This window comes from Ahaetulla prasina, chromosome 8 (genome assembly GCF_028640845.1).
Source record: "Ahaetulla prasina isolate Xishuangbanna chromosome 8, ASM2864084v1, whole genome shotgun sequence".
In the NCBI taxonomy this organism is placed as follows: domain Eukaryota; kingdom Metazoa; phylum Chordata; class Lepidosauria; order Squamata; family Colubridae; genus Ahaetulla; species Ahaetulla prasina.
Genome location: NC_080546.1, coordinates 33,369,891 through 33,387,576, shown reverse-complemented (window position 1 = coordinate 33,387,576; position 17,686 = coordinate 33,369,891). Strand labels below are relative to the sequence as shown.

At 35.1% G+C, this 17,686-nt stretch overlaps 1 protein-coding gene across 3 annotated transcripts in view; it reads left to right on the top strand.

Annotated features, from left to right (window-relative positions):
* DCLK2 (doublecortin like kinase 2) overlaps positions 1 to 17,686 on the top strand; it is a 77,179-nt gene that overhangs the window by 50,082 nt on the left and 9,411 nt on the right. For all 3 annotated transcript variants that reach the window (XR_009156398.1, XR_009156399.1, XM_058193742.1), the window contains 6 exons: positions 2,275 to 2,332; positions 4,847 to 4,966; positions 7,012 to 7,158; positions 12,565 to 12,698; positions 14,159 to 14,236; positions 14,812 to 14,908. Coding sequence is in view for 1 of the 3 variants with exons in the window: in XM_058193742.1 (XP_058049725.1) it covers positions 2,275 to 2,332; positions 4,847 to 4,966; positions 7,012 to 7,158; positions 12,565 to 12,698; positions 14,159 to 14,236; positions 14,812 to 14,908 (634 nt within the window). In the remaining 2 variants the exon portion in view is untranslated. The remainder of the gene's footprint in view (positions 1 to 2,274; positions 2,333 to 4,846; positions 4,967 to 7,011; positions 7,159 to 12,564; positions 12,699 to 14,158; positions 14,237 to 14,811; positions 14,909 to 17,686) is intronic.

Here is a 17,686-nt window from a genome sequence, read left to right as displayed (position 1 = left end):
GAGAAAAATGAAATTAATGAAATTTCTTAGTGCAAGGTGTTTGTAGAAAGATTTATCATAGCATCTGAGGAAATGTGCAAATGTATAGCTCTTAAGCAGAAGTTTAAAAAATAGTGCTTAGTTGCTCAAATTTCTTCCACTTGTATATCCATCATACAATCCAGTCTACTTTTTCTTAAGATATTATTGAGTTGTCTTTTCCCCCCTTTCATTCTCAGCTGGCTGCAGTTGTAACTATGACAACCTGGCAGACACAGCTGTGCTTTTATAGCAGTGTTATACTTCTACTGAACCAACCATCTTCGATATGTGCCGTTCTGGTGTTATGCTTCTATAACAAGATTTGATAACCTATATGCCCAAGTAAAAGAATGTTTCTTACTATTCTTATTACTATTTATTTATTCTTATTCTTTTTGTTAACTGGTCATAATAATCTACTGTCATAAAAAGGTGTGTTATAGTTCCATGGATTACTCCAATATTATGCAGCAGTAAATATTTATGCCCATTTTACAGTTTTGTTGCGCTGTCACAAAGCTGGACTTTCAATAATGAAACTGCTATATATGTATTTTCAATGCGTATGGTTTTTAATAAACCAAGAATAAAAATAAAAATAAATATTTTTTAAAATATGTCTTTAAAATTGAACTTTATGAATCTTGAACAGGTAGTTCTCAATTTACAGTTGGTCACTTAGTGACCATTTCGAGTTAGAACAGACCCCCCCACCCAAAAAAAGGTACTATTTTCCAGAGTTATGGCTGCAGTTTTTGCTGAGCAACTGTAACATTTGCTTTAAAACCAAGCATTCACTTAATGAACATTGCATTAATGTAGTTAATGAATTAATTCACTTAATGAACATTGAAGAATGGTTGCAGGAACTCGGTATGTCTAGTTTAATGAAAAGAAGGACTAGGGGAGACATGACAGCAGTGTTCCAATATCTCAGGGATTGCCACAATGAAGAGGGAGTCGGGCTGTTCTCCAAAGCACCTGAGGGTAGAACAAGAAGCAATGGGTGGAAACTAATTAAGGAAAGAAGCAACTTAGAACTAAGGAGAAATTTCCTGGCAGTTAGAACAATCAATAAGTGGAACAACTTGCCTGCAGAAGTTGTGAATGCACCAACACTGGAAATTTTTAAGAAAATGTTGGATAGCCATTTGTCTGAAATGGTGTAGGGTTTCCTGCCTCGGCAGGGGGTTGGACTAGAAGGCCTCAAGGTCCCTCCCAACTCTGTTATTATATTATACTATGTTATGTTATGTTATGTTATGTTATGTTATCTTATCTTATCTTATCTTATCTTATCTTATCTTATCTTATCTTATCTTATCTTATCTTATCTTATCTTATCTTATCTTATCTTATCTTATATTATATTATATTATATTATATTATATTATATTATATTATATTAACACTGCAAAACAAGTCATAAAATTGGGTCAGTCACATGATAACCAGTTTTACAGTTGTCACATCTTACCATTTAATGTCAGGCTCTATTATGGTTAAAAGTCTTGGACCGTTTGTAGTCAAAAAGGGTAACCTTGAGTAATATATAAATTGGACACATCATTTCAATCCATAACATCTATTCCTTCTGTAATGTTTTATTTTCAGATGAAGTTATCTTTATAGTTTCCACTGGAAAATTTGGTTATAAAAACTGTCTGGTGAAATCCTTATAATGTTACATTAAACACTTCTTAAACCTGTAGCTTCAACATAGATTTAAATTGTGATTCATTGTAAAGTATTATATTTATAATTAAGACAACTGACTTCTCAAAACAGGATTTCTCTGAATTGCCTAATTTAATAGACACTGGTAAAATGGCTAAGAAATATTTCTAATATGACTTGTCCTTTAAATGTGGATGTATAAATGTGGAATGAGTAGCTGATAATAATGGATTTCAAAGAAAATATCCATTTTATTCTTTATTCCCTGACAAATCTGTAAATATTGTTATGGAACTACAGGGCTGTACGTTTATTAAAATAGGGTGAAAAATATGGAGTACCTGACCATAAATCTGGACACAACGTGAAGTTTTATATCTCAGTAAATTAAATGATAACAGAAAGGCTAGTTTTTGTAGTCAAGGCAACAGCAGACATGACTTGCTGAGAGAAAAAAGCAGAAGCAGTTCTATCTTCATTTTGTAATCTGTTCCCTTTGAACGAAGGTATTTTCACAGTGTGTACTCAAACAAAAGACTTATTTAAGCACTCTTCTCTCCTTTTTGTTCTTTGTAGATCCACCAGAAAGGAATTTGCCCTGAAGATTATTGACAAAGGAAAATGTTGTGGAAAGGTAAAGAAGAAATACTGAATTTCTGTATCATCATACCAGAATATTAAATTATTTTAAGTCTTCACTTACCACTACTGTTGGAAAATATTTTTTCTTGGAATAGCATTTACACTTTCTGGGCAAAATGTTCTTCATATAAAGCTATAACAGCAACTATCCTTGGGAAAATTTTATAAAAATAAAAAATATAGTTAATGTTAAGCCATACCCCTAAATCTTTAATTTTATTTAAAAAAATTAAGGTGGTTATATTTTTAAAAAATCCTGGTGCCAGAACAATTAGAGACCCAGTTGAAAGTATAGAATAAGTTACAGGGTAAGGAAACTTTAAAATCTTCTAATCTTTAAAATCTTTAATCTTTTAAAGGGAAAAGTACATGCTTCAAGTATTATTTTTGCTAGAGAGGTGTTGTGGCTCCAGCCCTCCCCCTTCCCCGGCCTGGCCCCATACCAGACAATGACTCAGAGAGTGAGGGGGAAGGGTCGTCGGTGTTCCCCTCTGCAGGGCTAGCCTCTCTGGCTCAGCTCCAGGAGCCAGAGGCAGGCCAGGTGGAGAAGGTGACGAGGCCTCTGTCTCCTGTATCTCCCCCTGCCCAGGCAACATTTCCAGACCCAGCTGTGGACAATCAGTCCTGGTTAGATCCCAGGTTTCCTAGACAAGAGAGGCGGGAACAACAAAAGAAGGGGTGGGACAGGCCTAGAGAGTGCTGAGTCATGGAGCCACACCCCACAGGGTATAAAAGCAGGAGGGGCTGCTCTACTACTTCGTGACAGACAAAGCAAACCGACTGGAGAAAACTTGAGCTGAACTATTTGGCTAAGCATTTGGCCTGGATTGCTGTTTTTTCCTGACTTTCTGGTTGCTCCGGTAACATCAAGGAAGATAAAGAAAACCTTGGCAGACAATTGCTGGTTTGCTGCCAGAGCTGATAGCTGCCGTGGACTAAATTGCTGGCTAATTGAGTCAGTTCACGTGTTTCCCGGATTGAGGTGGGGGGGACAGAACAAGAGGTTTTTGATGGCTGTGACTGTCTCCATTTCTTGTTTTTATATCAGCCTATAGCAGGGGTGTCAAACTCAAGGCCTGGGGGCCGGTTTTGGCCCATGGGGGACTTATATCTGGCCCGTGGGGCTGTCCTGGAAACAGCGAAGGACCGGCCTGCGGTGCTTCTGCCAGTGAAAATGGAGCTCAGGAGCCTGTTTTCACTGGCAGAGTGCTCAGGCCGCCACAGGCACCCGCAACAGGAGTGATGTCAAGCTGAGCATGCCCCCCCTGATCCCCCCAGCTCCCCAAGGTCAAACATAACCCTTATGCAACCTTCAGTGAAATCAAGTTTGACACCCTGGCCTATCGATTTGTGATCTTGGACTTATGATAACTAAGTCTGTGAAGATCTGTACAAGTTTTACTATAAATTGTAAGGGTCTGGTTTAGCTGCAACAAAAGAGCAATGTGTTCTCCCACTGTCTTACCAGCTGATTCAAAGAAAGATATTCAGCAACTGCTTAATTAGCTTTATGTATGTTCTGCCCACAAAACATGTCTCCCTCTTCACTTGTAGCAAAATTCCACAGCAAGTTTATTATCAAAACTCTTCTCCCTTTCAGCATAATGAAAGGGTACAAATGAATCCCAGTTGTATACAAAAAAGATGCATTTATTATATATCACATGTAATGTTTTATTTCTGTAATTTCTTCCAATATATTAATTGTTGTGAGTTGAGTTATTTCAATCTAGCCTTTATTCCAACTTTAGTGTGAGTTCCACCTTTTCCCCATTAGGCCATTTACTGAGTTCCAACCTTATTGTCATTCATATATTGCATTTTTTCCCATTCAGCATATATTTCTTTGGAGCAGACATATGTTTGTTCCAGAAAGACTGTTGATGCTCTCATATAATGGTTAACAAAGGTGCGACTTGTTAAAGCAATGTGTGATGTACCACTTATTCACAGAATATTCACACTTAGCACATGGGTTTCTAGTAACTAAAGCATTAGGGTAACCGTTAATGAAATGCTCAGATTTGAACATAAATCAACTTATCTTTGTGATGATTACAAAAATAGCATTGGACTTCTCAAATACTACTATTGCTCCTTGCTCATAAACTATTCACATGTACTTCCCACAGTCTTCTTCACAAATGCATGAAGTGCATGAAAACAGAATGCTTGTACTGTGCTGAGGATCACAATTCTAATACTGTAAATAAACGGCTAAGGGAATGCACCTAGTTGGCTACTTGCAATTGAAAACACCAAGTATATTACTGATTGGTGATTAGTTTTCATATTAAATTAACTTTAATTAGTATATTTTGGAACTGTTATTAGTAAAGGGTTTTCCAATTCCAGTTTATTGTTTTGTAGATAGATAGCCACATGATCAAGTATTGAGATGAACACTGGAAAGATAACCCTAGGTTGCTGCTTCTCACTTAATTCTTCAAATTATATTAGTTTTTAAAAATATGTTTTCCTCCTCTTCTTTTCTAACAATACATAGGAACACTTGATTGAAAACGAAGTGTCAATTCTACGCCGAGTGAAACATCCCAATATTATTATGCTAGTAGAGGAAATGGATACTGCGACTGAGTTATATTTGGTGATGGAATTGGTCAAGGTGAGGGTTTAGGTTTATTTTTTACCATTATGGTATAATATACTGTTGAGCTTTTCAGAGATCTGAAAATATTCCAGATTGTTATTGAACAGGAAATTTATGTGGTCATATACGAACATACCATGAGTTTTCTGTTTCACACTCCACGATAGATCATAGCTGGAGATTGAATATTATGCAAAACCAAAATTGCTTCTAAAATCAGGCATACGTTACTGTACAATATTTTGCTTTTACAAAGTAACATCTTGATGTTCTATCCAAGTATACAAAATACTAGAGGAATAAATTCTGATTAGAAAACAAATAACAGGCTCAACATGAAACCTCATAGCTTTTTCTTGAATTTTTGTGTTTAATATTAGGTTGCCATATTTCTTGATATGTGTAGCAGAAATTGTTGCATTATATTCTAAAAATCTCATATTGTCCATATTTTTTCATATATGAAAATAGATAGTTTTCAAGTAATTCATTCTATACTTAAAAATTCTTGTATTCTGCTTATATATGATGAGAAATTCTGGGAATTGAAATCCATATACTATATCTGGGAGGTACCCAGATTGGTAAAAGTAACTGCAAACCTAAGTTTTTAACTTTTAAAACTATTTTATAGCCAATTCATCTTCGTTACATATATGCAGTATCATAATGGATTGCTGAATCTTCTAGACATTATAGGAACCACTAAAATTGTAAAAATGAAGCAAATTCAGGCCTGTTCTGTGTATAGATTAACATCTTAACAGAAAGTATTACTATAATGCCATAACTTCTACCATCTTATCCACCTGCTCTGATAGGAGCATAATCAATTGAACATCATGCCATCAACTCCCAACCATCTCTCTAAATACTGTATTTTTCAGAATAAAAGATGCTCCAGTCTATAAGACGCACCTACCTTTTTTGGGGAGGAAAAATCTGCCTCTGCCTCCCAGCAATTTGCCTCCTTGCAGGAAACAGCAAACAGCAAGCTTCATTTTCATTTTCATTTTCAGCACAGCCTGATTAGCACAAGAAAAAAAATCTGCCTCCCAGAAATTTGCCTCCTTGCAGCAAACAGCAAACAGCGGAGGCCAAAAATTTTATTTATTTTATTTTATTTATTTATTTCATCAAATACACATTAGATAATATATATAAACATAAATTGAAAACAAAATGAATACAACTAAAGGGAATATAAGGACAGGAACGGTAGGCATGCTGGAGGTGCACGGAGGTGGCAATAGGCAATGGCAATCCCTGCAGCCTGAAACAGCTGATGGTCGGGAGGCCGATCCAACCGACAATCAGCTGCTTGTGCTAATCAGGCTGTGCCGAAGCTGAAACTGAAACAGGCTGTTTGCTGCAAGGAGGCAAATTGCTGGGAGGCAGAGGCCAAGGGTGGGGGTCAGCGGGTAGATGTATAAGACACACCCAAATTTTCACCCTCTTTTAGGGAAGAAAAAGTGTGTCTTATACTCTGAAAAATACGGTAATTAACCATCAGTCAGTTATTTTTTGAGGACCTCTCTTCCCCCCACCCCCAAGCAAGCATGGATCAAACTCCAGTTCCCACTCTGGAAGACAGGTGGGGCTGTACAAAGGTCCAGTCTGTCAGAGGCAGAACTAAGATCACTGAGATGTCTGCCCACTTCCTTGGGATCCATAGCCTCAGCCCATGTACTGGTAACACTACAAGATGGTGTTAGGTGCCATGTGAAACGATTCTGTCCATTCAGGTTCAGTCTGGAGTGAAAGGGAGTAATAAATAATAATCAGCTCTGCAAACTAAACTCAGTCATTTCTATGGGACTAAGATATATATAACTTTTTATTGTTATTTTGTCTACCTCATTCCATATGGAACTGTCAATACAAATATTATTATCTTTCTAAATAAACTCTAAATTAACTGTAACTCTTAAATTAAGTCAATGATCCCAAAAAATTAATAGTATAAATTGTTTCACTTATTTTTCATTTCCTTTCAACTATGACATAACTTACAGTTTTGTACGTAAATTCTGATTTTTCATTGGCATTTTTATTTCCAGGGAGGAGATCTCTTTGATGCTATTACATCTTCAACAAAGTACACAGAGCGTGATGGAAGTGCAATGGTCTACAATCTAGCCAGTGCACTGAAATATCTTCATGGTCTCAGTATTGTCCACAGAGACATCAAACCTGAGAATCTTCTGGTATATTTCTTGTTTTCTGTATATTATTTTAAGAAAGCATGCAAGTAGTATTAAGTAGCAATTTCTTTACAGAGTTAGGCTGTGAGCGTAGTCCAGTCATTCTCACAGAATATCTTAAATCAGTGAAAATATTACCCCTGCTTTTAGCAATAATAAAAGTTTTAGATTCATAGAAGGTGATGCCACCTTTAAAAAAATTTATCATGTTTTAGCAAACTACTGATTTAAAATAACATTTAAGTTCTTGTGACTTTAGAAATATTATAAGACAATGATAACTGAACATATTTGGCACCTTATGTGCACCTTATGTTTTACTGAACATTGCCCATAGATATAGTATTGAAAACTCAAGGACTTTGATTAAAAAAAAATTACAGCATCACTTGTTTTAAGTCACTCTTTACTCAAATTTTGGAAGAATACATCTGGTGTTGGCATGACCTTTTAAAATTGCCTCCCATCAACATTTTTTTAAATATTTTTTTTTATTTTTGACAACAAACAAACATAAAAGTCTCATCAAACCAATTACAATGTGTTGGTGGGGTGTTTACATATCTTCTCGTGCAATCTCAAGATAAACATCTCTTTCATTCATGTGTCTTATATCTTCTAGATCTCTTATTCAATCTGGGTCTTTTCTAGCATATCTTTCCTTCTAGCCAATAATGAAATAGCTCCCATATTTTGTAGTATTGCTTATCTTCTTGATCTCTAATTTCGAATGTCAATTTACTCATCTCTGCACATTCCATCATCTTCCTAATAATTTCATCTTGCGAGGGTAATTTCTCATTTTTCCGATTTTTAGCAAACGCAATCCTAGCTGCTGTAATAATATTCACAATCAAATATTTAACATCTCTAGCGTATGTTTCAGGTAAAATTCCAAGCAAAAACACTTCTGGCTTAAAGTCAATATGTTTTTTGATCATTTTCTCCAACCACGTGTGTATTTTAGTCCAATATCTTTTCGCTTCAGCGCATGTCCACCACATGTGCTAATATGATCCAGGTATCTGATGACACTTCCAGCATTTTTCAGATTTATCCTTAGACATTCTGGCAATTCTTGTCAGGGGTAAGTGCCACCTGTAAAACATCTTATACAAGTTCTCTTTATATGCTGTAGACAATGTCAATTTATAATTATATATCCAAAGTTTCTGCCATGCATCTAAGTCCCATAACCAAACCTATCCCATAACCATCCCATAACCAAAATTCTTCCCTCAAGAAATCATTGTCTCTTTTACTTGTTCTTCCTCCAATTTAACCTCTAGTAAATATCCATACAATTTCCTAAACTCCCATCAACATTTTATGCATTAATTTTTAATGCTGCTTTTTTGATATTCAAAAGGGCACCAGATGACAGTAGGTAACACAATGAATTAGAGCTAATTTGGTCTAGTGATTAAGACCTCAAGTTAGAAAACAGGAACCATTGAGTTCAGATTCTGTCTTAGTCATGAGAGCCAGCTGGGTGATGTTGGCCAATCACACACTCTCAGTCTATCCTACACTACAGGGTGACTGTTGTGGAGAAAATCTTCCTAGTGGGGATATGTTCACCATCTTGTTATTTGCTAAAATAATAAAGGTGGGATATAAATGAATAAAAGTAACACAATCCTTCTCCCCCTTATTCCTGAAAAAGGAATGTATGATGAATTTTCCTTGTCCATCTGTGTTAGCCAAAAACAGTGGATTTTTGGTTTTGTAAATGTTTTATAAGCCTTTAGTAATTGTTCTAATTTAATTCTTTCTTGCTCTATGCCTTGAAGCAAAATTCAGTTTATTGATCACCAGTTGAAGAATGTCTGTTTTAATTAATAAGCATTGGGGAATAGCTCTTGTCAAGTTAGTGTCTGTGCTTTCTGCATTCATTACCTCTGATCAGCTTGTTTACTATCTCCTCAAATACTGTGTAACATAATTCACTTGTCAGTGTGTAAAGTGACAAGGTCTCTTGGCTATCTATGCTATATCAGACTAGCACCCCTGGAAATTATTTCATTATATTAAATTTCTAACAAGCAAGAACAAATTGTATGTTTGGTCATAATGGCAGCTGTGATCCTATCTGCTTCAAAGTAATACTGATATCAAGTACAACGGAATATAAACTTTCAAGCTTATTTTACAATTTAGTGTGAAATCATGTATAAACAGGGACAGATGCTGTCTTCTCTTAGAGGATTAAAAATATTAAACATATATATTTGACACAATAGTTCCTAACATAAATTATCTTTAAAATATATTCATGTGTGTTATAAAATCAACTACTGGTAAAAGTCTGAGTCAGAATGACAGCGTTGGAAGGGACCTGGGAGATCTTCTAGTCCAACCCCTGCTCAAGCATTCAAATAAATGTTGTCCAATCTTCTTTAAAACTTTCAGCGTTGGTACAGTCACAACTTCTGGAGGCAACTTGTTCCACTGATTAATTGTTCTGTTGGGAAAGTTCTCCTTATTTCTAGATTGGTTCTCTCCTTGATTAGTTTCTATCCATTGCTTCTTGTTCTGCCTTCAGGTGGTTTGGAAAATAGGTTGACTCCCCTCTTCCTTGTGGCAGCCCCTTGAAATATTGGAACATTGCTATCATTTCATCCCTAATCCTTCTTTTCATTAAACTAGACATACCCAATTCCTGCAACCATTTTTCATATGTTTTGGCCTCCAGTCCCCTAATTATCTTTGTTGCTCTTCTCTGCACTCAGTCTCAGCATCTTTTTTACATTGTGGTGACCAAAACTGGATGCAATATTCCAAGTGTGGACTTAGCAAGTTAGTATAGTGGTACTAACACTTCACATAATCCTGATTCTATCCTTCTGTTAATGCAGCGTAGGGCTGTGTTGGCTTTTTTGGCAGCTGCTGCACACTGCTGGCTCATATTTCAGTGATTGTCCACTAGGACTCCAAGATCCTTCTCACAGTTGTTACTATTGAGACAGATGCCACCTATTATGCACCTGTACATTTTTCTTGCCTGGACTCCCTTGAGTCCAGATTAGTTTATAGTAAATGCATGAATGTGTTCAAGTACTCTTCTTGATAGTAATACAGAAGTGGTTTGCTACTGTCTTTGTCCCAGGTGTGTGGTGTGTGTGTGTGTGTGAGAGAGAGAGAGAGAGAGAGAGAGATATTTTTAATTTACCAGTCTAGCTAAGAACCAATTCTGATCTCTATTATCCAATTTCTATCTTCCCTTTTCATTTTTATCAACAGATCTGCCCAATTTATGGCTATTATTATCCCTGTTTTTTAAAAATATAAGAAAGAAGGTGTGGCCAATAAATATAATTAGCAAAATCTAAGTTAGGCACTTATACTTTGTAGAATGATTAGAAGAAAACCGTTTAGCTCCAAAGCAGAACAAGTTGCTGTATTGTAAGTCAGGTTTGATGCTGCAACATTTAATTGAAAAGTAAACCTAACAAAGCTTTATATGCTACTAGGTCATCATTTCAGAAATATTTTCTTACCTAAGTAAACAAACAGAATTACTGAGAGCAATAAAAGCATTGGAAGTGGAAATTATTTCTGATTTCCTGCCAGTTTGACTTTTCTCGATGCCCTCTGGCAATGATGGTGGGACCGGTCTACCTGGCCTCTGGAAGGCTAGGACAAGACTAGTCTACTGAACTTCTGGGCAGCAGCACTGAAGCTACTACACGTGCTGCAATTTAATATTTTACTATCAGCAGTCCTTGAAGGTAAGTTGAACAAGTTTGCCTATGCAGAAAGGGTTCGTCTGTGTGATGCAGGAGCCATTGAGTTCTTGACACATGTACTGTTATATTGGGATTTTTAGAGAGATCTTAGAAATTCAGTATTGAATCCCCTCCTCAAATCTTTGATTAATGTCCTGATAAATTGCATATTCAATATCTTCTATTAGATAAATAATATACACCGTGGCTACATTTGTGTTTTTAGCATGGAAACCTTGTGGGTAAACTACCTACCGGTACTACTTCTAAGTGTAGTCTTAGAGATAAATAGGCTTGCTGTACAACCATAATAAAGATGCAGAGTGCTCAGTGGCTAAGATGCTGAGCTTGTCATTTGAAAGGTCGGCAGTTCAGCGGTTCAAATCCCTAGTGCCGTGTAACGGGGTGAGTTCCCATTACTTATCTCAGCTTCTGCCAACCAGCAGAAGCAAAAGCATGTACAAAATGCAAGTAGAAAAATAGGGACCAACCCTGGTAGGAAGGTAACAGCGTTCCAGGCGCCTTTGGCATTTAGTCATGCCAGCCACATGACCACAGAGACGTCTTCGGACAGTGCTGGTTCTTTGGCTTAGAAACGGAGATGAGCACCGCCCCCTAGAGTTGGGAACGACTAGCCCATATGTGCGACGGAAACCTTTACCTTTACCTTCCAACCATAATGAATCTCACATCATTGTCATTATTAATACTGTCATCTCTGATAGCTATTATCTATCTTGGATTGGATTGGATTGGATTGTGACTGTAAATATGTTTTGATTTAACTGAAATAGTAGATCAGAAAAGGGCAGGTTTTTGTTTTTGTATCATTATTTAGCCCCTTAGTTTTTATTATTATATGTTATTATAAAGCTCATTTTACTACAGGATAAAACCTGAATATCTTTTTTAGTCTAAATGTAAAATCAAGTTTATCAAGATATTAATTAATATGCTATACTACATACACTCTTAATACAATTTATATTCCATTGTGTAGTTTCATATAGATTTTAGTGTTAATGAAATTTTTATTGTTTTACATTATTTTATGCATGTCAATAACCATGATAAAGATTTTCATTTGATTTGATCCTATTTAATTCTTTTTTGTTTTCTGTTGAGTTTGTGTGTGTTGTTTTACATGAGCTAAAAACAGCTATGTGCTGCCATCTGCTGGATTTATAGAATTGCTACATTTCAGTTACTATGTGGAAACATATTTTATGGGTTGCTGGGCACGATGGATAACGAAGCAAAAGGATGATTCAACCAATCAATATTTATTATGGTGTATGATCAATTAATCTTTAAAAAGCAAAAACTGAAAAAATGATTTGCCTACAAAGCTATCAGTCATTGATGTTTTTCCTTATTTATATTGGAAAAAGTGTGTGTGTGTGTGTGTGTGTATAGAGAGAGAGGGAAGGAGGGAGAGGGGGAGGGGGAGGGGGAAGGAGAGAGAGATTATTGTATTTTAGCTCAACTACTTAAACTAGTGTAATGAATAAAATATATGCTGCCTAAGAAGAGACTGAACAACTATTTGTCAGCCTATTTCTAAATACTTCTACTGAAGTTTAATACATGCATGGTATTCTAGATTGCCTAACCACATTACTAGATATTGTTCTTATCAAATTACGCAATATGATTTATGATCTTTTTTTCCCCCTCTCAGGTTTGTGAATATCCAGATGGGACAAAATCCTTGAAGCTAGGAGACTTTGGATTAGCCACTGTAGTTGAAGGACCTCTTTATACAGTCTGTGGCACACCAACCTATGTGGCTCCAGAAATTATTGCAGAAACAGGGTGAAATTTCCTTTTAAAATAGAGTTTTGGTCTTCTTGGTCCACAAATAATGTTAATGTTATTTTAAAAAAACTAAATGTGATCTGTTCCTAGCAGTCTGAACAGGTATTGTTAATATTTTTAATTTATTCTAAGAACTTGTCTAAAAGCCTGTTGCAAACTGCAGCTTATCAAATTTTGTAAATAAGAGGTTTGTTAGGTATAATCTTAAATTTGCAGTTTACTTACTGAAGTGATTTTTTTCAGTTTCTGATAGATACAAGTAGAAAGGTTAAGTGCAAAATAGATCAATTATATATAGCATGGGACAAATATTAAAAATAGTAAGCCCAGGCTATACCTTTACTTCAATATTAAATATTTATTTTAGTAAAGGCATGTAGGCAAAAAAGTAAAAAGTGGTCAGTTGAATCCTGATCATAAGCTTTAAACTTTAATTTTAAAATATGAAGTCATTCAAAACTCTTTCCTTAATATGGTCAAAATACCTAATTGGTTTCAATATTTTCAAATAAGCATCATAGTTCAAAGCACTACAAAAACAAGGTGGCATATTTAGAAATTTCATTGAATTTGAAAAGCTTAAAACAAAACTAAAAATAACTGTGTGTGTGTGTGTGTGTGTGTGTGTGTGTGTGTGTGTGTATTTATTTATTTTCTGAGGTTTTCACGGCTGTTTGTATGTAGGTCTTTGGTTGTTCGGGTTTTCTCCCGTGTAAAATTGGAAGTGTCTTGGTGACGTTTCGACGAAGTCTCATTCGTCATCTTCAGGCTTCAGCTTCGTGCTTCTGGGAGCAATGTGTGATCGCAGCTGTTTCTTCCTTTTAACTGCTAGTGGTTTTAACTAGCAGTTAAAAGGTTTTAACTAGCAGTTAAAAGGAAGAAACAGCTGCGATCACACATTGCTCCCTGAAGCACGAAGCTGAAGCCTGAAGATGACGAATGAGACTTCGTCGAAACATCGCCAAGACACTTCCAATTTTACACGGGAGAAAACCCGAACAACCAAAGACCTATATATATGTATGTATGTATGTATGTATGTATGTATGTATGTATATGTATATAGCGCAATTGAAATATTCACAAACTAAACAAGTGAAACAGCATAATTAAATGGCTACAAAATGTAAACAGGATATGCAGCAATAGGAATATCAATGGAAGGAAAGCATTTAATGTTCTGTGAATATTAGAGAAACTTAAAGAAAAATATATTATATTATATATACATTATATATTATTATATATATAATAATATATAATATATATATATATATATATATATATATATATATATATATATATATATATATATATATATATATATATATATATATTGTATAGTGTATAGTATTGTATAGTGTATAATGTATAGTATACATTATATACATTATATAAAAAAAAAATTCTATTCTATTCTATATTTAAATTGCAACTTTCCCAAACTTTTTTTATAGTTATGGCTTAAAAGTGGACATTTGGGCTGCAGGTGTCATTACGTACATTCTCTTATGTGGGTTTCCACCATTTCGTAGGTAAGTTGAATCAATAACGCATGAAAAGTGTTGCATTTGCCTTTTAGCCACAGTGCTCTGATTTTTAATTGATAAATATTCTATTTAAGGAGTTGTCCTAACCCTCATCTGGTTACCCCAAAATTTGGAGTAACTGGTGATTTAGTTTTATATATTAGTTTCCTATAATGAAAAAATGACATTGGTAAAAGAAGGAATATTTAAAATTACATTTTAAGCAGACTTGATTTTCCGATAGGTACAACTTATATTAAATAGTTTTAATTTTGAAGTTGTCATATATATACATGCTTAATTCCTTATATTTTGCTATTTTATATATTTGTCATTGTATTAGAAATTCATCATTCCACTATCTGAGACATATCTGGAGACAATAGTAGAGGTATTAGTAAAGCTTCCTGAAGCAAATAATTTACAAAGAGAACAATACTGATTGTATTTATTCTCAAACTAAATTCAGCTCATATAAATGCTGAAATTAGGACACAGTATTGCATGTCAAGTTAATCTTGTAATTTAGCTTTTATAATGACAGTCATAGTAATTTTTTTCCTACTTGGTTTGATCCGCAGTGAGAACAACATACAAGAAGATCTTTTTGATCAGATCTTAATTGGAAAGCTAGAATTTCCTTCTCCATATTGGGATAACATCACTGACTCTGCTAAGGTACCAAGATGCATTGAAAGTGTGAGAGTTGAAAGTATAAAAACATTTCTGATGATAGGCCTATCCCTACCATAATTAAAATCCTTTCTTTACTTAGGAACTGTAAAACTCAAGCCTTTATGTAGAAACATACAGTCTAACCATATAATTACTGTATATGTTGTCCTGATTTGTTGTTCTGAGTGACCTACAGAGTATAAGAGCCATGACGGCACCATGGTTAGAGTGCAGTACTTCAGGCTACTTCTGCTAACTGCCAGCTGCCTGCAATTTGGCAGTTTGAGTCTCACCAGGCACTTCCATCTTTCTGAGGTCGGTAAAACGAGGACCCAGATTATTGGGAGCAATATGCTGACTCTGTAAACTGCTTAGAGAGGGCTGTAAAGCGGTATATCAGTCTTAAGTGCTATTGCTATATTGTCCTCATTAGTCACATTGGGGATATTTTCAACATTATTTATTTATTCATTTATTCTTTTGTTTGATTTATATCACTACACTTTGCACACACATAGCTTTGGGATATGTGGATTAAAAGATGAAAACCACAACATTAATTAACTGTTAATAAATACTGTGCACCAGGGATAAAACAATAACCACACTCCCAAAAACAATATTCACAAAAACAAAAACAAAATACGAACAACTGCAGATCTCATCTCCTGACCTAAATGTCTAGGTACAATCTGTTCCAAGGCCAAAATTGTCCTGTCTTTTCAACAAAAAGCCCCAAACAACATGTACCAAAACCCCAAGTAGGGTCCATCTGGTGCTGAAGGAGGACTGTTCAGATGCTGATTAGCTCTGAATATGGCATGTACTATGTACTCTTTCCCAAAATGGAGACATCTCAATCAAGAGTCAAACAACTACCGAAAACAAAATGGAGTCAGTCATATTAACATAGCTACCTTATAGATCAATTGAGGAGGAGACATAATAAAATACACTGAATTTGCTTTTGTTTTGTAACTGGTTATTTTCCAAAATCGGTATAAATTCCTATAAAATTATAGGAAGGATACAAAACAAGACATATACTGCATGACCACAAAATGTGATTGTTATGTCATGGTTGTGCCAATGTGAGTGAGAAATGAACTAAGAAAACATAAAATAGCTCATGTTTCTAACAATCATATAAATTAGTTGCATTTATAAATACTTCACTGTTCTGGGTAATGCAATGTAACAATTTTATAAATAATCTTCATTTTTGTAAGAATGTATTTTTAAATAATTATTCATATGCAATTGTGTGTTCTTAAAATTTATCAAAAAGAATTTTCTCCCTGAAAAAGAATCTATTTTATGTTAGGAACAGTTATACAATCTAAAAAAGTATAAGAACTGTTAATAAAGTAGTTTTCTACCTCTTTGCAAAATGTTGCGGATATAAATAAATTTGTTTGTATGTGTATGTATAACCTCTTCCTTATCACTAAAAATTTGAAAGATTCAGTGAGACAGTGAGATATGGAAGAGAATTACACAAGCCCAGGAAAGAAAAGCATTGCTTTAATTAAGCATAAAGCTGGATTGGTGAAATGACATAGGGTAATTTCATGTTAGACAATGAATATTTATTGTCCTGTGGCATTATGCATCCTCCCCAGGAGTCATTTCACAAGTAAATAGCAGCCATGAAATCTACATTCTGAATATGTGTGAATTATCTCAAAATAGCTGAAACTTTCCAAAGTTCATGTTGACCGATGGAATGATTCTAACCCAAATACTTCAGGAATGTTAGGTTACGTCCACAAACCAACCCAGTCTTTCATCAGCAACTCCGTAGACAACCATTGTTAATGATGGGACAGCTACAGTCTGAGAGAATCATAATTGCTGAATACCTTTCAAAAACAACACACCATGTTGCTCCCCCTGAGGCATTTATCATCCTTGTCAAATCCGAATTTGCTTACAATAGGTATAACTAGCACAGATGCTGGAAAAAGACATTTCTCAGCCAAATCCATTGCTGCATTCCAGGGATGATGACAGGTGCAAATCCCATTGTGAGCCTCATTGTTAAAATCAGATTAAGATGGCAACCCTTATTAATTTATCTGACAGTAATACTTTTAATCCTACTAGGACAGTCTGCTAGGTAATGCATCTAAAGGATTAGATGTATACTAAAGCAAGTAAGCATTGGAATATACTGTAACAGCTATACAGTGATGTTTATGCTTTCAGCATAGTCTTCATGATCAGGATTCTTTAGCCTGTATATTACCACTAGAGAGGAACTAACTCTTGGGGCGTCGGGTGGCTCAACAGACTAAGTCTGTCTGTTATTAACACAGCTGCTTGCAATTACTGCAAGTTCAAATCCCACCAGGCCCAAGATTGACTCAGCCTTCCATTCTTTATAAGGTAGATAAAATGAGGACCCAGATTATTGGGGGCAATTAAGTTGACTTTGTATATAATAAACCAATGGATGAAGATTATTGCTTAACACATTGTAAGCCGCCCTGAATCTTCGGAGAAGGGCGGGATATAAATTCAAATTTAAAAAAAAAACAAAAAAACCCTGAGGAGGTATGTATAGCTTATTGGAAAATAAAGTGAAGGGTGAAGTTTCTGTTTAGAAATCACTACACAGATACATTAAATAAGACCAAGAGTATTTGTTGACCATTTTTTTTGCTGGATTGATCTACAGACACTTTTCCATTTATAGCAAAGATTAGCCTAAATTTAAGCACCAGCAGATAGATTTTTAAGTAAATCTATTACTGATTTATTTAAACATACAATATTTTC